The 23286-nt window shown below is 38.3% G+C and overlaps 1 protein-coding gene across 12 annotated transcripts in view; it reads left to right on the top strand.

Annotated features, from left to right (window-relative positions):
* The window catches only part of DENND1B (DENN domain containing 1B), a 306443-nt gene that overhangs the window by 80482 nt on the left and 202675 nt on the right, over positions 1-23286 (top strand). For 9 of the 12 annotated variants that reach the window (XM_049857696.1, XM_049857693.1, XM_049857703.1 and 6 more), the window contains one exon: positions 6358-6401. The exons of 1 other annotated variant lie outside the window; for it this stretch is intronic. In XM_049857696.1, coding sequence (XP_049713653.1) covers positions 6358-6401 — 44 coding nt within the window. Of the gene's footprint in view, positions 1-6357; positions 6428-23286 lie in introns of all 12 variants that reach the window. 2 more of the 12 variants (XM_049857699.1, XM_049857700.1) reach the window with 1 other exon arrangement.

Raw genomic sequence — 23286 nt, 5'->3', positions numbered from 1 at the left:
ATTGAGTCGATTCCTGCTCATAGTGACCCTATAGGACAGAATACAACTGCCCCATACAGTTTCCAAGGAGTGCCTGGCGGATTCGAACTGCCGACCCTTTGGTTAACAGCCTTTGCACTTAACCACTGTGCCACCAGGGTTTCCATATACATACATATATGTACATACATACATAAAACAAACAAATAATAAAAATTTACTCCGATGCTGAAGAAGAGTTGGACGATGTTGGCGTTTTGTCAGTTGCAGTAATAATTCCATTTGTGGAAGGTTCTAGGTCATCTGGATTATCCCTGGAATGGGGATGGCGTTTCTAGTCAGAAAATTAGAGTAGTCTCTATGGTCCTTTTCTTTTTTTCCTGTTATATTTCGTGGTAACATCTCACTGCTTCCCTGAGCGATCTACATTTGGGTCCATGTTTTCAAGCGAGTGAAGTCCCTGATATAGTTTAGAATAAACTTTAGCTAATCCTTCCACTGATGTCAGATGGATCTTGGCTGAAAGCAGAGAATACCAGAAAGATATTACCTGTATTTTATTGTCTATACAAAGGCATTTGACTGTGTGGATCATAACAAATTATGGATAACATTGGGAAGAATGGCAATTCCTGATCACTTAATTATGCTCATGTGGAACCTGTACCTCTACCAAGAGGTAATCGTTTGAACGGAGCAAGGAGATACTGCATGGTATAAAGTTAGGAAAGGTATGTGTCAGGGTTGTACCTTTTTAGCGTACTTAGTCTGTATGCCGATCAAATAATCTCAGAAGCTGGACTATATGAAGAAGAACCGGGGATCAGGCTTGGAGGAAGAGACTCATTAACAACCTGCGTTATGCAGATGACACAGCCTTGCTTGGTGAAAGTGTAGAGGACTTGAAACAGTTACTGATGAAGACCGAAGACCACAGCCTTCAGTATGCATAAACCTCAGCAGAAAGAAAACAAAAATCCTCACAACTGAACCAATAAGCAGCATCATGATAAACAGAGAAAAGATTGAAGTTTTGAAGGATTTCGTTTTACTTGGATCCACAATCAACACCCAGGGAAGCCACGGTCAAGAAATCAGATGACGTATTAGGCAAATATACTGCAAAAGATTTCTTTCAAGTGTTAAAAAGCAAAGATGTCTCCTAGAGGACTAAGGTGCTCCTGACCCAAGCCATGGTATTTTCAGTCACCTTATATGCATGTGAAAGCTGGACAGTGAATAAGGAAGGCTGAAGAAGAATTGATGCCTTTGAATTGTGGCATAGCCAAAGAGTATTGAATATACCATGGGCTGCCAGAAGAATGAATAAATCTGTCTTGGAAGAAGTACAGCCAGAACGCTCCTTCGAAGTGAGGATGGTGAGACTTTGTCTCACGTGCTTTAGACATTTATTAGGAGGGACCAATCCTGGAGGAGAACATCATGCTTGGTAAAGTAGATGGTCAGCGAAAATGAGGAAGTGGCTGAACAATGAATGGGCTTAAAATATCAATGATTGTGGGGATGACACAGGACTGGGCAGTGTTTTGTTCTGTTATGCATGGGGCACTATGAGTTGGAATCGGCTGAATGGCACCTAACAACAACAACAACAACAACAAATGCTATACAGTGTATAAAGCTGTTTTTGTTTTTTGATTGGATTAGTAGAGCTCTTCATTACTACCTTGTCAGAGTGAGTGATATCTTTCCATATATGCTGTAAATCTGTGTTTTCCTGCAGTGCATTCCCAGGAAAAATGGTAAGGTACTGGTTTTCTGGGTCTCTGGCTTCAACAAGGTCTTCTGTGGCCCTAAAAGCTTGAGTGAAATACTAGGTACTGCCTTAAGTCCCCACCCCCACTTTTTTTTTTTTTGCAATTAGACTGGGTATAAAATTACAATAATTAGAGGATTTGAAAGATGCTATTTTAGCCAGTGTAGTAAAAAATATAATTTCAACTGTAGTATCTAATTCCGTGCTTTTCAGTCGTTTTTCACATGTAGCAACTGGTAGTTATATGGTGCACTTGGGTGAACAAATGAGACTTTATTGTTTTAGATTAAGGTAGGAGAGGATGAGAGGGAGAAGGAGATGGGGAGGGGGAGGGGAAGCTTTTTCAGTAGCTGCACCTGATCATAGATGGCAAGTATGTGTTATTTGTAAGTAGAAGATGAGAACGTCAGCCTCCTAATTTCATGAGTATTTAAATGTTTCCATTTATTTATTTATTTATATATCTTAATCCTACAATCCTCATGTATATGTAGTAGACCTTCAAGTCAAAATATAGTTTTTTAAATAGTTTTTCATGGTTTGCTATAATGTACAATATTAGTAGACTTTATAGAAAAATTCTCTTCCCCTTTTATTAGCTTTATATCAGTAATTTATATCTACAGCCACTCTTCTGTTTAAATTTTCTTTCCAGCACACAGGACTGACAGAAAGTTCAACCCTGACTGAATCTACCAGTTATCTCTTGTACCTAGTCTGCTAGCTGATGGAGGAAATACCACATTGTTGCCCTTAAATGCGAAGCTGGACACCTACCTAAATTGAGTGCACAACAGTGGCTTAAAGAGTTATTTCACACCGTCTCTTTAGCCTCCAACAACTTCTCTCTTAGCATTGCACCTACCACACAAGAAAAATTAGCAGGTTGTACAGAAAAACTCTTATCTTTGCACAACAAATTCTATGAATCTACTTGGATCTGTATTTTTTATTCTTGTCTTCCCATAAAATGGAAGGGGTGCTCCAGTTTCTAATCAATGCTAATCTCACTGCCCGTGATCTTGATCCCACCCTTACTGCCTTCTCAGGGATCTTATATCACTTCTTTGCTGTCTCTCTGCTGGTGTATTCGTTTCCATCAGTATGTAAACCTACTCATGTTCTAAAAGAACACAGACGAACAGCTATTTTATCTTCATGTCTCTCTCCATGTACCTTTACTTTCTTCTTCCTTGTGTAGCCTTTCTTTGGTAAGTTGCCTCCATACACACTGCCTCTCCTTCCACATACTCTTTTACTCTTGATCCTTAAATCCACCTTATATTTCCCACCGTCCTTTGAAGCTGCTCTTACTATGGCTTTATCTTTAATTATAGTTGTCGTTCTTTAGTTATCACATCACTTAATGTTTTGAAGTATTTCTTTGAGCATCTCTACACTCTCTCCCCTTATCTCTTATAACAGCATATACTCTCTCTGTACTTTTCGTACTTGATGGCATACCACAACAACATACCTCAACTAAGAAAGTTCTGGTTTCTGACATTAATAGCTGTATGATTAAGGCAAGTATCTTATTTTTTTGGCCTCAATTTCCTCATTCATAAAATTTTAATTCTACAATGTAAGTAAATCAGATACCCATCTGCAGGGGTCCTGGAACCAGTCCCTCACAGATACAGAGGGATGACTGTACTGAATTTATCTCACTTTACATTTTAAAAAGCCTTAAGTATGAATTTGGAATCCTCGTGATAGTAAGGCACAAATAGCACTTTAAATACTCACTTTCCAAATTAATCAACTTAATAAAATTTGTATATTTTTCTTACTACACTTTAGCATTATCTCTTATTAAACCAAGTGACTAGTTATATTTATGTCAAAATCAATTTATATATTCCTTCATTCATATTTATTTGGTTTCTGGATTATTGGTGGCAGAGTTTCTTTTTGAATTAAGAGATGGATCCTCCTTTGAATCACCGTTAGACATTGAAAGCAAGAGAAACACATGTATCAGTCATCGTTGGGAGCAGTGATTCCTGTCAGCAGTTCTCATCCTTTCCCTTATAAAGTCGGCATAAAGTTGACCTAACCTTGCCAGATCAGATTGAATATCTGAAAAGTAATCATTAAGGAACAGAAAATTAAGTCTTTGTATGTAGCGTTGTAGAATAGGGTTATTATTATTATTTTTTCCAGAACCTTTTTGTTTCTTCCTCTGTAGTATTTGTGAAAAGTTGCTACAAAGATATGTCAGGTGTGGTCTAAACCTAACCACATTGGCAGTAACTAAGCTAGTTCATTTCAAAATATGGCAACATGATGACAATTTTTGGATGCTGAAGGGTAAAATTTATTTAATGAAAAGGAAGGAAATAGGATATTTCCCACTAAGTGGTTAAACCAATAGATGCTGTTTTCGTGTACTGCTCTCCCTCTGCGAAAGAACAGATGATACAGAAAAAAACAGCATAGTAAGGGATGAGAAAAGGAGGCAGTAAAACATGCTTAGGTAAATGTTGCAAATAATGGAGGCAGTGAGATAAATGCCCTGGTTTTAAGACATGGGCATAAGGAACTTGTCACATTTTCTCCAACGGTAACTATAAAATTGAAGTTGTTTCAAAGGAATATTTTAAATATTCATATTAAACCCCTTTTTTCCATTATTTATAAGAAAGGACTATTACGCATTTCTGTACAATTTGTTTATGTGGACATTAGTTATTGTATTAAGTTATCAAGATAATAACTGGTTTAATATTTTACAATGTTTATATCATATACTTCTATGAGATTCAAATTTTAATCGTTGCTGTTTTGGTAAAACTGTCCCCACAACTGGGAGCATAACCATCCACAGGACATTAGTGTCTGAGCATTTTTGGGTAATTTATATTGTATTTCACATTCATTTTAGACATGCATACCTACCTTTGGTTTTTCATGAAGGCACACTGCCTTCTTAAATTTTTGCTGCATTATTTTTATGTTTTAAGTGATTTCTTACTTATATTAATTCATATGGAAATTTTGTTCCTAAATAAATAAAAATGTCAGTTTTAGGAAGAAAACTACCTTCTTTTTAAGGTAAAATGTTTGAAAAAATTCTTTTGAATCATAAGTTAAAACACAGCAAGAGAAGCCAGTTCAAGCTAAAAATGTTGCTGGGTATTTATTGAGTTTTGGAATTAAATACTTTTGAAATCATGCATCCTTGGACTGTATTTCAAAAAAGACAATATGAAACAATGGAAATAATGGAATAGAGTTGCAGTCATTCATTGACTGGGTATGTAAAATGATCTCTTCGATCCACTGATGGAGCACAGATGGCACAGCAGTTAAGAGCTCAAATCCACCAGTCGCCCCTTGGGAGCCCCAAGGAGGCAGTTCTGCCCTGTCCTCTAGGGTCGCCATGTGTCAGAGTCGACGCCATGTCAGTGGGTTTGGTCTGGTTTGGTTTGATCCACTGAGTCCTTTTACTCGGAATGAAGTTCAAACTTATCTTATTGGTGGTACTTGCTACTCATGTTAGTTTTATCTTGGGCTTTTAAAGGGTTTTTCCAAATTACTGATTTTAGACTATCCTTTTTATGAACATTTGAAATATTCAAGTTTTTTTTTTACAGAATTAAAAAATAAGCACATGACTAAAATATTTACTAGTGCTAATTAAAAGTGAGAACATTTTATTGTATTAAGTAGAAGAGAAATATTGTGAGAAATTGTGAAAATGAAAAACTGGTGTGAGTATTTATAAAGCAACATTGATTTATACATACAGTGAAACCTGTGAAAGCCAAAACTGCACAAGACTGCCTTGTTTTTCTGGTCTTGCAAGTTTTCTGCTTTTGACAATGTGCAGTCTTACCACTTGCTTATTGCTCCTTTTAGTGGAAAGTATTTGAGTTTTTCTTCTCTGACAGGTTTCCACCTCACACAGGTTCCAGCTTTCTCAGGTTGTACTGTATATAAATTACTATTATAACATACTAGAAAAATTTATCCTAAATGCCTTGCAAATATCTATTGTATTTTAAATATGCATGCTACTCTATATATAAACTTATCTGGTATTTTAAAAAATGCTTTACAGAGTTGAAAATATGCGATCTGAAAATTGACCTTTCATATAAAGCAATCATTACAGTTTTTATAAATCCTTATTTGAGATTTTAAATGGCAATTTAAGGTGATATAGTTTGGTCTAGTCCCTGAGTGCCATGATAGATTTGGTTACATATTTATATTTTTCTTTTGAAATTAAGACCGATATTTTTATAAGGTGATTAAATCTGAAAATTCAGATTTCAGAATCTTAAAATCTAAGGTAAGTAAATAAAAAAGTAAGTTATTAAAAGAAATAATGATCTTCTTAGGCCATAATTTGACTTTTATTGAAAATACTACTTTTATTCGTTCCTGTTCCAAAGTTAATTAAAGCCCTTAAAAGTTCTAAATATTTAATTTGGTGAAGGAAAAGAAGTGAAATTCATCAATGTAATGTTTAAATAAAAATATAAAACATATACTTAAGGTAACTTGGATAATTTTAAGAGTATTTTAATATGACAGTTGCTTTAAATTATTTATTTTGCTTCTCTTTAATGATATATGTTAATTATTTACAGATCCGGTGGTATTATGGAAATTCCCAGAGGACTTTGGAAACCAGGTTGGAACCACATAATTTTAACAAATGTGTGTAGTTGGAGTATTACCACTGCTCCTGTAACTGCCGCTGCTGCTACTGCGCATCAATACTGTAATAGTTTTTCCCTAATCAACTGAGGGAAAAAAGACTATGCAGAATGTGTCTAGATGAATCTGCAAGTTACAAATAACAGGGTGATAAGTCCTTATTCTGAAACTAATAGGGATTAAATATTTTTAGTTTCAACATATTTTTATACTCTTAATTTATCTATGGTGTGTATATTTGGAACATTTAAACATTTCCTTATCAAAAAAACCTGACAATACTGAATCTTTGTTGAATTTACTCCTATTATTTCTGTCTACTTAGAAGTAAGTGTAACTGGTATAAACAATCAGATCTTTCCTTATTATAGTAATATCTGAATCAATTATCGATGTTTTGTTATTTTTCAACAATTCTTATCTGTATAGCTTTATCATCGTAAGAGAATATGACATGGGAGACTGTGGGATGAATTTATTCATTCATATTTTAATTTTAATCTTTTACAGTATTATATGTATTTAGTATGATGAAGTATTTTTACATGATTGTAAAAGTTTATAATAGTATAGATTTATCATTTTGAAGATGAATTATAAAATATATGGCCAGCAATGCAAAGTGATTTATTTATTTTTTACTGAACTTTAGATGAAGGTTTACAGAACAAACTAGTTTCTCATGAAACAGTTGGTACACACATTGTTGTATGACATTGGTTAGCAACCCCAGGACATGTCAACACTCTCTCTTCTCAACCCTGGGTTCCCTATTACCAGCTTTCCTGTTCCCCTCTATATTCCAGTCCTTGCCCCAGGGCTGGTGTGCCCCTTTAGTCTTGTTTTGTTCCACGGGCCTGTTCAATCTTTGGCTGAAAGGTGAACCTCAGGAGTGGCCTCATTACTGAGCTAAAGGGGTGTCTGGGGGCCATACTCTCAGGGTTTCTGCAGTCTTTGTCAGGCCAGCAAGTCTGGTCTTTCTTTTTGAGTTAGAATTTTGTTCTACATTTTTCTCTAGCTCTGTCCAGGACCGTCTATTGTGATCTCTGTCAGAGCAGTCAGTGGTGGTAGCAGAGCACCATCTAGTCGTACTGGACTCAGTCTGGTGGAGGCCGTGGTAGATGTAGTCCATCAGTCCTTTGAACTAACCTTACCCTTAGGTCTTTAGTTTTTTTCATTCTTCCTTGCTCCCAAAGGGGTGAGACCAGTGGAGTATCCTAGATGGCTGCTTACAGGCTTTTAAGACCTCACATGCTACTCACCAAAGTACAATGTAGAACACATTCTTTGTAAACTCTGTTACGCCAACTGAGCTAGATGTTCCCTGAGACCATGGTCACCCCAGTCCTTAGCCTAGCAATTAGGTCCCTTAGGGAGTTTAGATGTGTCTGTGGAGCTACCATGGCCTTCCCTTGTACAGGTTGTGCTGGCTTCCCCAGTATTGCGTACTGTCTCACCCCTCACCAGAGTTACTGCTTATCTATTGTCTATTAAGTGTTTTTTCATCCCCACCTCTCCCCTCTCCCATAACCATCAAATATTGTTTCTTTTTGTGTGTAAACCTTTTCAGTTTTTACAGTAGTAAAATATTTATCCTTTTGTGATTGACAGTATTTGTCCTTTTGTGATTGACTTATTTCTCTCAGCATAATGTCCCCCAGATGCATTCATGAGACGTTTCACAGATTGATCGTTGTTCTTTATTGTTGTGTAGTACTCCATTATATGTATGTACCACAGTTTGTTTATCCATTCATCTGTTGATGGGCATCTAGGTTGTTTCCGTCTTTTTTGCTATTGTGAACAGTGCTGCAGTGAACATGGGTGTACGTATGTCTATTCGTGTGATGACTCTTATTTCTCTAGGATACATTCCAAAGTGTGGGATTGCTGGAGCATCTGGTCTCTTTATGGATGCATTCAGCTGTTTATGTTAATTATTGATAGATGTAAGTTAATTGCTGTCATTTTGTAGTGCTTTTTTTTTGTGGTGCTAACATTTTCTTTGTTCCTCTTATTCTCCTGTGCTGAGTTCCTTCTGTTTGTGGATCTCTTTTTCATTTCTTGTGTTTTTGTAGATTTTGTTTTTACTGAGACTTTATGTTTTTCTTCATTTTGATGAGTAGGTTTGTTAACTTTCTTTGTGGTTACCTTGAAATTTACCCTTATCTTCCTAGGTTTGAACCAGTCTGTTATTACTTGGTATCACTTTGCCCTCCTCTCCATTAGAAAGTTGTATACCTATGCTGTTTATTCCTTCCTTTATTGTTCTGATGTTGTCAGTTACACATTAACCTCTCTGATTCCCTGTTGCAGCTGTTTTGGTTTTGGATAGTCCTTGAGAGTGCATATCCTAGGTTGGTATCTGGCTGGTACAGTCTTGCATCCTAGATTCAGGCTGTGGTCTGATGTTGTTTGTTCTCAGACCGAAGGACTCCCTTTAATAATTCTTGTAAGATTGGTTTGGTTTTTACATATTCCCTTAATTTCTGTTTATCTGGAAATGTCCTAATTTCACCATCATATTTGTATGAAAGTTTTGCAGGATATATGATTCTTGGCTGGCAATTTTTTTCTTTCAAGGTTTTATATATGTCATCCCATTGCCTTCTTGCCTGCATGGTTTCTGTTGAATAATCAGAGCTTAGTCTTATTGTTTCTCCTCTGTGTGTGACTTTTTGTTTTTCTTGAGCTGCTCGCAGGGTTTTTTGTCTTTGGTTTTAGCAAAAATAGTGGTTATGATACACCTTGGTGTTTTTCTTTTGGGGTCTATCCTATATGAGGATCGTTGAGCTTCTTGGATGGTCACCTTTCCATCATCCATGATATTAGAGAAGTTTTCTGTCAGCTATTCTTCAATGATCCTCTTTGTGTTTTCCATTTTCTCTCTCTGTGCTGAAACTCTGATCACTCACAAATTTTTGCTTTTGATTGTATTCAACAATTCTCAGGGTTTCTTCATTTTTCTTTGTTCTTCTGATTTTTCCTCAAACGAGTTGTAGCCAAGTGTTTGTCTTCAATTTCACTGATTCTGTCTCCCACTTCAAACCTGCTCCCTAGCCCTTCTACGACACTGTCCATTTCTGAAATCTTGTTGTTTATCTTTTGGATTTCTAATTGTTGTTTTTGAATGATTTCTAGTTGTGAATTTATTTCCCTGAATTGTTCCATTTTTTTGGTCTGTATTTTCCATGAATTTGTCTGCCTTTTCCATTAATTTGTCTATTTTTTCCTAATTTTTGTCTGCTTTTTGCTTCAACTCTTGGATTACTATGAATATTAAAGATTTGAATTCCCTGTGAGGTAGTTCTAGTGTGTTTTCTTCTACTTGAAAGTCATCTGGTGTTTTATTTTGGATGCCCACTGGAGCTATCCTGTCCTGTTTTTTTTTAAGTATGTTTTGATATTGTCTGCTGTCTTCAGCCAGCCACAGTATCTTGGCCAGGAGGCAACTGCTTTGGCCTCAGGCTGCTTGGATTCACCCTGCCTACACTGGCGGTAGTTATTTTCTTCATTTCTTGATTGTAGATTTGTTTGTTTTGTCCTGCATTTTTGTTTTGGTCATGTCTGAGCAGGCCAGCTGTGTGTTCTTTGTTGTTTGCTTATCTGTAGTCAACGATACTTTTTACCTCCTTGTCCAGTGGGTGGGGCCAGTCATTCAGCTATGGTGCAGCAGGGCAGGACCAGCTGAAGGGGAGAGGCTGGGATGGGTTGTTTGTGGCACGTACTAGGGCCGACAGGACAGGTCAGGAATCAGTCCTGGGCAGGTTCCAGTAGGCTGTGCCTGTGTGCTTTGAGGGTGCACAGTGCAGGTAGGCAGGAAAGAGGGTGGGAGGTTGTGATGTGTGGAGCTAATAGGTGTATGGGAAAGAGGAGAGAGAAACAGGAGCTAAAAACAAACAAGGAAACAAAGAAAGAAAAAAAAAAAGAGTGCTAAGGGAGGTTGCCATTGGAGTGGAGAAATGAGAAACTGAGAAATGGAGAAAAGCAAAACGAAAAAAAAAAAAGGAAAAAGAAAAAAAACTAGATAAAAATTTGGAAAGGAAGAAAAGCCCCCAGGAGTCCCGGAGTCCCACCGGTGGGGCTTCTGAGACCAGGAAAGTGGCCCCCAGGCTGCGCAGTGTAGCCTGGCTAGAGGGGGTATAGATGTCACACAGCAGCAGGTATTCAGGAGACAGGAAAAGAAGGTAAATGTAAAGAGATGAGAAATGAGGAAAGACAGAAAGGGAAAAAGAGAGAGAAGAAAAAAAAAAAAAAGAATGCCCCCAGAGATCCCGCCTACATAGCTGCACAGATTATGGGAGTGGCTCCTAAGCTGTGCAGTGCAGCCCAGCTAGAAGGTGCTCCCAAGATGTGAAAAGAAAAAACAAACGAAACAAAACAAGGAAAATAAAAGCCCCAGGGATCTCACCAGCATGGTGTAGTGGGCCGGGGGAGTGGTTCCCCAGTGGAGTGTGGATTCACAGCTTTTCAAGAAGAAGCAAAGATGGCACACGGAGCCAGATGTTCCAGAGAAAGGAGGGGGAGGTGGTAGGAGGCACAGAAGAAACCAAAAGAGACAGAAAGAACCAACACCAGCTCAGGGGCCCCGCCAGTGTGGGCAGGGTGAATCCAAGCAGCCTGAGGCCAAAGCAGTTGCCTCCTGGCCAAGATACTGTGGCTGGTGGGAAGCAGAGGAGGCTGAGGGGGTGTGGATAAGAAGGGGGGTGGTTAGGAAAGCGTATGTTGCTCATTACTGGGTGCTCTGTCTCCTGCTGACAACTTCGCGAACCTGCTTTCTTGTACTCACTGTCCTCTGATCTCCAACATGGGTGGGACGAATCCAAGCGGCATGGATGCTGCACTTCCCAGCCCGGTGAGCCACTGCAGCCGGCCAGGAAGCTCGGAGGTAGAGCAGTGGGGAGAGAATGGGGGGTGGGAAAGTGTGTATTGCTGGTTACCAGGTGCTGTGTCTCCTGTTGGGAGTTCTGCAAAGCTGCTTTCCCACGCTACCTGTCTGCTGATCCCCGACAAGAATCCAAGATGGTGGATCCGTGCCGCATTAGCTGATGGGGCCCTCCGCATGTATCTCTCCTCACTTTCTTGTCTCTGCCAGTTTCTTTTTCCATTCGGTACTTGGCTGAGTTCTTTATCTCTTCATTTGACACGTCAGGTTCCAGGAGTGATGTTTGTCTCTGTTTTACTTAGTTTTTTGGGTCTTTGCTGTGGAGGGACGGCGTGGGGCTTCTGTCTACGGCACCATGTTGGCTGTAAGTCCCAAAGTGAAGTTTTAATGGATATAAGTACTTTCTGCTAAATACTTGTTGAGCAGGTTCCTTTCTTTTACCTGCAAAGAAATAGGATAAAGCAGTGTTGTCACTATTAAAATTATAATACTGCACACTTACTCTAAGTTCATAAATACGATTCTCAGAATTTAGAAAATGAAAGCCAATAAAAGTATTTGTTTAAAGCAGTTCCTTCAAAATGAGTATGTAGACACACAGGTTTGAATACATGTGGAAGAATAATTTTCTAGATGTGAAAATCAATCTGAAAGATTTGTAAGTTACACAGAAAAAGTCAATTAAATGTGATGTTCAATATTTACTAGTGGAACCGACCCTTCGCCATCGTTTCACATAAAAAGCAGGTATATAATTTGTTTTTAGCCCTTTAGAGAAAGGCTAGATTTTAAATGTCTTAACTATATAAAGGAAGTTCTTGCAGTAAAAGACATGATTTGGAAATACCAAGCTTAATTGGGTTTGTTCCAAAGTACTATATATAGATTAAAGATGTTGAATGCCTTGCTGACTCATTTTATCATTTTGAAAAATTTTTGTTCCTCTTAATCTTTACAATTCTGTCTTGCCACTGGCTCAAGAACAAGCCTTTTATCCAGTTTTTTTTTTTTGTAGTTTCTACCTCTTAATCAGTCCTTGAGAATCTGGAGACTCCTGATTTTGGGTCATAAGGGTGATAATGCGGCATATGCTTGGATGGGGCCCAGTTCTGGCAAATTTTTCAGTGAGACTATTGCTGTTCCTTTGTGTGATGATAGTCTGGTGCTTAGAACTTTTTAATTGGGGCTGAAATGTTACTCTGTTTCCAAATTTGTGAGGTCAGCTGAATGTTTATAAAGCCTTGTGGTACAACTGGTTACTGATCTCAGCTGGTAACTGGAAGGTTGGAGGTTTGAGTCCACCCTGGGACGCCTCAGAAAAAGGCCTAGTGATCTTCTTCTGAAAAATCAACCATCGTTAACCTTATGGAGACTTGATGGCAACGGGTTTTTGGTTCCTACACTCAACTCCTATAAACATTCTGTCACGAAATCTTGTTGCTCCTGTCTCTTTCATGCCTTGTAAATCTTTCTACCTCACTTTTATTCCTAGGGTTCTTACCTTAATTCACATACTCCTAATTCTTCTTACTTCTGTTTTTGTCCGTCTTGAATTCATTCTCTACATTGTAGCTAGAATAATCTAAAAGACAACAGAATAAAAGACAAATATTGCTATTAATACCATTATTACCATTGGATTCTTAAACTATATGCTAGGCAGTTTTCTATGTAGTTTACCTGTATTAACCCATTAGTCTTGATGACATCTCTGTGAGTTAAAAGGCTACTGTAACTACCATTTTATAGATGAGCAAACAGAGTTACTGGGTACTTAATTTATATTCCAAAAGCCACACAGCTAATGAGCGACAGAGCCATTATTCTAAGCTAGATGGTGTGACTCCAGATTCCTTGGTCCTAAACACTTAAATTCAACACTCCCATCGGCACATTCAAGGTAAAGTGAATTTTTAAAGCCCTTGCTTACATAGTTAGGCTCTTATTCTCTATTCCTCCTTTTGCCCTCTACTAAAAAATGGTCTGTATTTCACAGTGAAGAGTAGTTTCTCATTTGTGCCATTCGTTTATATTCTCTCTTTGAATATATGAGTTTTTCTGTCTGAAATGCTAATCTCTTGTTTGCATGCCTCTTTGCTTGGAGAATGCCTGTCGTCCTGGCCTTAGCTTAGAGGTCATTTCCTCTAAGAAGCCTTTTTTTTTTTTTTTTTTTTACCTCATAGGTCTGGGTTGAGTGTGCATCCTGGGTGTTAATTCATCTTAGAAGCTTTTGTAAATTTCCTTTCCCTCTCTAGAGCTGTGTAGCTTTGAACAATTACTATGTCCACAAAATTAACTTCTTTCTAGAAATTTTCATAAGTAATTTCAGATCCGACTTTTAAAAGTCTGTATTTGGTGTCTCAAATCTAAGAAACCAAGTGCAACAAAAAGTCATCAGATTTCACCAGCACTGCTTATAAATTTGGTGATTTCTTCTTAAGGGCTACAAAGTTTGCTAATGTTCCTGCCGTACAAAGAAGAGGCCTTCTTCGCCACTTGTAAGACTGGACCCTGTCAGCCAGGTACCAGGCCATTTTCCTTGGATGGGCTCTGTAGGCTGCATAGTGCAGCCAACCTTTGTTCCCTAAAAGTGGTGTGATGTGTCTGATTAAACAAACATCTTTTTCAAATGTGACACTTTAAAGTTAGGTCTTGGTTGCATAATTAATTCGTCCAGTTGTATCCTCGTAAAATGAGAGACAAATTCTTATTGAACTTGTGCAAATAACTATGTTGCCATAAAAAGTAAAGGGACATAGGAAGAGTTTCTGAATTCTGGAGGGATCAGTGAGAAACAGATAACATTTAAAAATGTTTGATTTCAGTTTATAAAAGCAGAGTTCATTACATTGTTGTAGGTGACAGATAGGAAGAGATGAAAGGGCTTTCTTATATATCCAGAAAATAAACATTAAAACAACATCACCAGTATTTGAAACAAATAACCACAACACATGTCCCTCACCAGTTTATTCACTTCTATACAATTGATTAGTGTTCTGTTGGATCTTGGTTAACAGTCTCATGGAAGAAATTGTCTGTTTCTTGACTAAAAAGAGTCCTGGAAACCTGACACAATCTGCTGGAATGACCTGAAAATTGTTTAAGTGATTTCAGTTCAAAGAGCAGTGCCTGAGAGTCTATTCTCTGAAGTGTCAGTGGTTTAGAATACCTGATACAACCCTTTTCCACAAGGCTCTGAATGAGATTACCTGCCATGTTGAAAACGAGAACTGACCTGTTAGCTTATAGGCAAGTATCAGAAACAAAATTAAACTATCTGTAGGTAACAGACTTAATGACTACGGTTAATTTATTACTGATAATTTTCAACTGTGAAAGTCTGCTGAGGGTTCCTATTAAGAATAATTTGTGGACAAGGAGATTTGGTTACCCGTGGTATGGAAAATTCAGATAATAAAGTTATTTCAAAATAAGTTTTAGAAAAAAAAATGCAAGAACAATGATTAAACTTATTTTCAAAGAAGCCAGTTAAAATTACATCTGACTTATAAAAATGGATAAACAAAATTTGTATAGAGGAAAAATCTTGAGATATCAAAAATAATTATCCTGAGACATACTGTAAACCAAACCAAACCAAACCCACTGCCATCGAGTCGATTCCGACTCATAGCGACCCTATAGGACAGAGTAGACCTGCCCCATAGAGTTTCCAAGGAGCACCTGGCGGATTTGAACTGCTGACCTTTATGGTTAGTAGCCGTAGAACTTAACCACTACGCCACTAGGGTTTCCAGACATGCTATAGAATAGCAAATACATTCAGTGAGTCTAGAGTAGGGCCTAGACAGGTATAGTTTTATGAAACTCGATGGGTAAGTTTGATGTATACCTTCAGTTGAGGACCTGGCCTAGAAAATACCAGGGATTTAAATTAAAGAAGCAAGGTTGTGGCCAAGTAAACATTTTAAATAATAACTAAAATTATTACTGGCAGTTTTATGCTATTGTTGTTGTCTTAGTTTCCTAGTGCTGCTGTAACAAAAAAATCACAATTGTGATTTTCAAGAACAGGAATTTATTGTCTCATGGTTTTAGAGGCTGAAAGGCTAAATCAGGGCATTGGCTGTAGAGGAGGATTCTTCCGTCTTGGTAGCCCTGGATGTTCCTGGGTGTTCCTTGGCAGCTTGTAGCTGTATCTTCACATGGCCTTTGTCTCCCCCCTGTTGTCTATGTCTGTTTTGCTCCTTTTATAAGACACCACTCAGAAAGGATTAGGTTTAGGACTTGCCATACTTCAGTATGACCTCATTAACATAACAAAAGAAAAGCCCTATTTCCAGACAGGGTCATGTTTACAGGCATAGGGTTTAGGACTTCAGCACATATTTTTGGGGGACACAATTCATTTCATGACAGTTACCTGATACTATCAGACAAATCACTGCCAGGATTCTAATAAATATAAAATATATATATATATATATATTTTTTTAATATAGGAAAAGTATTTTATGACAGTTTTGATCTTTGTTTTCCCCTAAAGATGTATGAATAGCAAGGGAACTGATATATCTCTAAGAGCTGGGAACAAAGAGAATATGATTTCTGAAATATTCATATTAATACAATTTTATGTATATAAATTTAACCTTGGGCAGGCTGAGCATCTCTTCTAATTTGCCAACTTTTCTTAGGCAACTCTTACAATAACACATTAAACACACAAAATTATATCTCACATCTCCTTTTATAGGCTAAGAGAACAAATAACTAATTTTTTTCCAGAGGACCTGTGAGAGATCTCCCAAGATAGCGTTAGGTATAAAACATATCCGGGAAAACGGTACAGCCACTGTGGAAAACAATTTGGCAGTTTCTCAGAAAGTTAAACATAGAACTATGCTTATATTAGCAATTTTATTCCTAGGTATATACTCCAAACAATTGGAAGCAGGAATGTAAGCAGGTACTTGCACGCTAATGTTCATTACAGCTCTCCTCACAGTAGCCAAAAGACGTTGTTATTGTTCGCTGTGATCAAGTTGATTTTGACTCATAGGAATCCCATGTGACAGAGTAGAACTGTCCCATAGGGTTTTCTTGGCTGTAATCTTTATGGAAGCAGATTGCCTGGTCTTTCTCCTGCGTAGCTGCTGGGTGGGTTCAAACCACTAACTTTTTGCTTAGGAGCCGAGCGCTTAACCACTGCTCCACCAAAGCCCCTTAGGCAAAAGGTGGAGCACCCTAAACGGCCATCAACAGATGGATGGATAAGTAAATGTGATACATACATACAATGGAATATTACTCATCCATAAAGAGAAATGAAGTCCTGATATATGCTACAACGTGGATGAACTTTGAAAACATTGTGCTAATGATGAAAGAAGTCAGTCATGAAAGAACAGATATTGTCTGATTCCACTTATGTGAAATGTCTGCAATAGGCGAGTGTATCGAGACCAAAGTCTATTAGTGGTTACTAGGGATAGTGGGTCGGGGGAAAGAGGGAGCCATTGCTTGGAGGGCACTGAGCCTTCTCTTAAGGAAAAAATTGGGGAATGGACAGGGATAATGGTTGAACAACATGACGAATATAAGTTAATCTCACCAAACTGAACAAGTGAAGAATGTTGAAATGGCATGTGTTTTGTTACATACATATTTATCACAATTACAAAAAAAAAACACATCCTGGAAATTTTAAATTCTTTTTGCTTTAGAGTCTGAGTTTATTAATATAGGATCCGTGAGTGCCTAAGGAGGATCATTACCTATTAAAGTGATAGTAAAATATTATAAATAGACATAGAAGGTGGCATGATCGAACTTTAGTTCTTTCTTCAGTGAGGAAACATTTGTACTCCCCGTCCCCCCTCCTTAAATAATAACAAGGTCAATATTAATCACAGAAAATTTACTGGTAAGACACAGAGCTTCTGCTGTCTAGGAGGCACACAGAGGTAAAGAATAACCTTTCAGATTGTATGCAAAGGTCAGTAAACCAAGGAAGCAAGTCCATAAAATAATCAAAATTATTTTAACAACTTTCATAGCTTTTTTTTTTTTTTCAGACCTACATGTTATCAAACAAGGCAAATAAAATCCACAATCTACATTTTGGTGGTATTTTTCAGTATATTGTAATAGTGAACAGGTAATAGAGATATGTAGGAAAGTAGAAAGGTAGATTTATAAAATAAAATGCTATGTTTAGCATGGTTGTTCTAGTTATGTTTTGCTTGTTACTCTTATAATACCAGAGATGAAAAATTTTGTCAATTATTTAACAAATGAGCTTAACTAAAGCAATTAGTAAGTAGCCAGTGCTGTCTTAAAAGCTTAAAATTATTCTCAAAGCACTTTTTATTTTTATATTTTGGCATGGTGCTGATGTGGCACTGCGAAGTTATAAAGAAGGCATAGAGCCCTTGCCTTCCAGGAGTCTGTTGGGGGAAGGAAGTTTGGACTGTGAATCAGAAGTGAACTATTGTTCTGGTTCTACTTCTGAGCTGTTGTGCATGACTTACAGAAATCGTTTTTCTTCTCTGAACTTCAGTTTTCTTCATTTGTAAATGAGGGGTGCAGGAGCAAATGGTTGCTTATTATTACTTTTTTTTTGCCAGATTATTTTGTTTGAATTAATAGATAGTTTTTTAGAATAGTTTTAGATTGACATAAAAATTTTGTAGTAGTACAGAAAGTTCTCATATCCACCAAATATGCCTCCCCACTACACTGTTCCCCTGGTGTTTATATCTTTTATTACTGTGGAACATGTGTTACTATTAAAGAACCAATATTGATACAGTATTATTAACTAAAGTCCATAGTTTACATTAAGGTTCATTTTTTGTTGTACCTTGTTGTATTAGTTTTTTTTTTTTTTTAATAGTATTTTGTTTTCAGTGAAAGTTTACACAGTGGCTTAGGTTCCCGTTCAACAATCTCTACACGTTTCAGTGACAGTGGTTACATTCTCCACAATGTGTGAACGTTCTCCACAGTGTGTGAACGTTCTCTGCAGTGTGTGAACATTCTCCACAGTGTGTGAAGGTTCTCCACAGTGTGTGAACATTCTCATTATTTCTGTTGTGGTTTTTCTGTTTCTATTGATCTAGTTTCCCTGCCTCATTACATTCTTATTTTTGTTTTAAAGTAATTTTTGACAATTTGGTCTCATATAGGTGATTTTTTAATGGAGCACGGTACTTACGGGTGATATTCATTATCTTTTTTAGCCAATTTGTTATTTAGCTACAAGGTGACCTCAGGAGTTAGTTTCAGTTCAAGATTTAAACAGAATCTCAGGGCAGTAGTCTTGGGGAGTCCTCCAGTCTCAACCAGACCAGTAGGTCTGGTTTTTATTTTTATATTTTTAGGAAATTGAGGTCCTCTTCCACATTCTTCTCCCATTCCACCAGGGTCCAACTATTATGGCCCTGACTAGAATGGTTGGTAGCGGTAGCCAGGCGACATCTGGTTCTTCGGGGCTCAGGGTAGATAAGGCAGTGGTTTGCTTATTATTTTTATAGTATTTACTTCTACTTATAATGTCAACAGAGGAGCAAACATATTAAGTGCCGTGAAAGTTACAATAGCAGCTCTAAAAAGGAAAACGTTACACATTTAAATAGGCTGAGAGGTAAGGGTGGTGCAGACAGTTAAGTAGTTAATTATTAGCTGAAAGGTTGACGTTTCAAACTCACCCAGAGGCACCTCAGAAGATGGGCCTGGTGATCCGCTTCAGAAAGGTCATAGCCTTGAAAACCTATGGTTTTCAAGCCATGTGCGTGACTTTGCAGAAATCATTTTTCTTTTAAGGGTTGTGATGCTTATTTATTTATTTTATTGTGCTTTAGGTGAAAGTTTACTGCTCAAGTTAATTTCTGATGCAAAAATTTATACACATATTGTTTTGTGACGTTAATTGGAATCCCCACAATGTGACAGCACGCTCCCCCTTTCTACCCTGGGTTCCCGCAGAAATCGTTTTCCTCTCTGAACTTCAGTTTTCTTATCTGTAAATTAGGGATGCAGGAGTTAAGTGGTTGCTTACTTGTCCCCCTCCTCCCCCCCAGATATTTTGTTTTAATTAACAAGGTTAATTTTTTAGAATAGTTTTAGATTAAAACTACTCTGCACACTTAGGATCGCCATGAGTTGGAATCGCCTCATCAGCAACTAGCAACAAGGGGTTAAGTGGTTGTGAGGAAAAGGTATTAATTTTCCTGGTAGTGAAAATACTTAGTGTATTTATAGTAGCTAATTTTTTTTTTTAATAGTTATGTTTTGATTTACTCTTTCTAGGAATAAAAAGTCTGAGAAGGCAATACCATGTTCGTATTGAATAGGAAGAAGCCATTTCCAAAGGAAAAATTGAAGATGGAAACTAGAAGTTCATAATTCATATAGGAAGAATGGGGGCCCTGGTTGCTCAGTAGTTAAGAGCTCAGGCTGCTAACCAAAAGGTTGGCAGTTCAAATCCACCAGCTGCTCCTTGGTAACCCTACTCTGTCCTGTAAGGGTTGCTGCGAGTCAGAATCAACTAAGTGGCGATGGGTTATATAGCAGAAATTAGCTGAGATGGCAAGATGACAAATATTACCTAAGTACATAGTGTAAGCATTATTTTCTCTAATACTAGATGAATAAAGTTAAATATGAAAAGTTCCCAGTTCAGAAGGACCTCATACTTCAAGTGGGGAGAAAAATAATGAATGAAACAATTCCATATTTATAACAATTCAATATTTATATATATTAAATTAACATACTACTACAAGTGCTATAATACTAATGTAGAGACTGTAATGATTCAACAAATGAGATTGGCATCACAACTCCTGGTGGAGGGTTTAGTTTTGGACAAAAATGGTGGTGAGCTCCCTTCTCTAAGGTAGAAAGGACAAACAAATGGCAGGACCTTGGCTGATTTCAGACAGTATCCTGGGAGATACTCAAATTCAGAAATGTTGAAAGCACCATTGTTTGCCATACAGTCTTGATTGTTATTCTTATGCTGACCTGATTTGGGAAAGGGAGTAATGGAGTGTAAGAAAGGAAAGTTTGTCCTAGATAGCCTTCATAGGCCTTGCCTACGTTATTGACTCTTTCTCAAGGATTATTGTAGTTGGTACATATGGAACGATGGCAATGACTTGGTTAGAGGGCTTGTGTACTGGAATGGGTGTGAATCTTCATTGATTGTTCCTGGGATTGGGAGTTATCAGAGACCAGTGTTGAGGGTGCCACTGAAGAGAGAGTTGTTTGGTGGTGCAGTGGGTAAAAGCTATGGCTGGTAACCAAAAGGTTGGCATTCAGATCTACCACGTGCTCCTTGGAAACTCTATGGGGCAGTTCTACTCTGTCATATAGGGTCACTATGAGTTAGAATTGACTCAATGGCAATGGGTTTGTTTTTTATAAGTTGCGTTGGTGCAAATGGTTAACACACTTGGCTGCTAACCAGAAGCTTGGAGGTTCTAGTCCACCCAGACGTGCCTTGGAAGAAAGGCTTGGCCATCTACATCAGAAAAATCAACCATTGAAAACCCTATGGAACACAGCTCTACTTTGACACGTGTAGGGTCAGCATGAGCTGGAATTGACTTGATGGCAACTGGTTTAAGCTAGCATTATACCATCCATCTGTTAGTTTGTTGTACTGTGGTGGCTTGCTTGTTGTTATGATGCAGGAAGCTATGCCAGTGGTATTTCAAATATCAGCAGGGTCATCCATGGTGGACAGGTTTCAGTGGAGCTTCCAGACTAAGATGGACTAAGAAGAAAGGCTAGATGATCTACTTCTGAAAATCAGCCAGTGAAAACCGTGTGGATCACAATAGAATATTGCTCTGTAAGATGAGCTCCCTACGTTAGAAGGTACTCAAAATACACAGTGGCCACAATAATGGACATGAACACACCAGCATCGTGAAGATGGTGCAGGACTGGGTAATGTTTTGTTCTGTTGTAGATGGGGTTGCCATGAGTCCTACCCAACTCAATGGGAACTAACACCAGCACTACCACCAAGAAGTTAGCATTAGAAGGATATTTAGGAACAGAGTGCAGTTGTATCATTTGTTACATTTTTTGGTGAAAACAGACTACTCTGAGATTTCTGTGAAGATGCTGGTGGTTAGGAAGAATACGTAGAAGGTGATCTTTAAGCCATGTTCCTTGGTCACTGAGTTTTTTTCCTTAAGTGTTCTTAGGGTGAAAATGGAGGACAATACGATCTGTAGTTAGGGCAGTAAGTATGACGCCTTATTGTTTTGGAAAGACAGAATGGTGAAGTTGTTTTATGATTTCAAATTGAAGTAGAGTGATAGCTAGAGACTTTAGAATTTTTTTATTAAATAGAAGACATATACAATTTTTTGATAACATAGATATGAGTTTGAATTTTAATGCCAGTTATATGCTTTGTGGTGTCAGACAAATATTCTCTCGACTTGATGGCAATAGGTTTTTTTTGTTTTTTGTTTTTTAATACTTCACAAGTTCACTATAAGAGTTAAGGTCTGGGGTAGGCTTTCAAGAAATGAGAGGGTGTGGTTAATCTTCCATCACACGTCATTCCTGCACCTGCTTAGGTTTTGTTTTAAGATAAGGAGCCCTAGTGGTGCAAGCGGTTAAAGCGCTCAGCTGCTAACTAAAAGGTGATGGTTTGAACACCAGCCACTCCTTGGGAGAAAGACGTGGCAGTCTGCTTCTGTGAAGATTACATGGGGCAGGTACGCTCTGTCCTATAGAATTGCCATGAGTTGGAAGTGACTCAACAGCCACAGGCTTTGTTTTATGTGTCATTTTTGTTTTTACTACTCTTTTCCATTCTTTTCCTTTATTGTTGTCTGGTTTTACTTATTAAACCTAAGCTTGAATATTAATCCTTCTCTGAAGGCTTCCCTAAACCTCCAGGGCAGCCTGTCTGTTTCCACAGCTTCTTGTATAGCCTCTGTGTTCTACAGCTATGGTGCCTTCTGTGGGCATGCCTTTGTCTCCCCTAGGCTGTATGTATGTTTCCTGAGGGAAAAAAGGCACAATATTTTTATCTGCCAATCCCCACATCTGGCACAGTGGCTGGCACATGATAAGATCTGAATAAATGTTTTTTTGAATGACTAGCTGAATGAATGAATGACAGGTAAAAAAAAAACCAAAACTATATAAAACTCAGGATGAAAACAAAAGTACCAAACCTGTGGCTGTCGAGTTAATTCCGGCCCCTGGCGGCCCCGTATGTGTAGAGCAGACCTGCTCTTCAGGGTTTGCAAGGCTGCGGCCCCGTATGTGTAGAGCAGACCTGCTCTTCAGGGTTTGCAAGGCTGCGACCCCGTATGTGTAGAGCAGACCTGCTCTTCAGGGTTTGCAAGGCTGCGGCCCCGTATGTGTAGAGCAGACCTGCTCTTCAGGGTCTTCAAGGCTGCGACCCCGTATGTGTAGAGCAGACCTGCTCTTCAGGGTCTGCAAGGCTGCGGCCCCGTATGTGTAGAGCAGACCTGCTCTTCAGGGTCTGCAAGGCTGCGACCCCGTATGTGTAGAGCAGACCTGCTCTTCAGGGTCTGCAAGGCTGCGGCCCCGTATGTGTAGAGCAGACCTGCTCTTCAGGGTCTGCAAGGCTGTGGCCCGGTATGTGTAGAGCAGACCTGCTCTTCAGGGTTTGCAAGGCTGCGGCCCTTCTGAAGCAGATCTCCAGGACTTTCTTCTGAGGCACCTCTGGGTGGGTTCCAATTACCAACCTAGGCTATTTTACTGTTCTTGGAAAAATAGGAGACAATAGGATGGATGTGAGTGGTATGTAACCATACATTTAGAAAGATTTTAAACTGGTAGTGTGAGAAATATATTAGGGATTCATCCAAATATGAATGAAAAGATTTGGCTCAGTGGAGGGATTAGACGGCATGAAGATGTAGTAGGTCCATCCATGTACGTTCATGATGAGTACCTGACTCGGGTCTCCTCCCTCTTCCCTTCCCTCTTCTCATTTTTCAAGCAG

Source organism: Elephas maximus, chromosome 18 (genome assembly GCF_024166365.1).
Source record: "Elephas maximus indicus isolate mEleMax1 chromosome 18, mEleMax1 primary haplotype, whole genome shotgun sequence".
NCBI classification, from domain to species: Eukaryota; Metazoa; Chordata; class Mammalia; order Proboscidea; family Elephantidae; genus Elephas; species Elephas maximus.
Note: the sequence above shows the minus strand (reverse complement) of the source record. Positions and strands in the feature narration are given on the sequence as shown.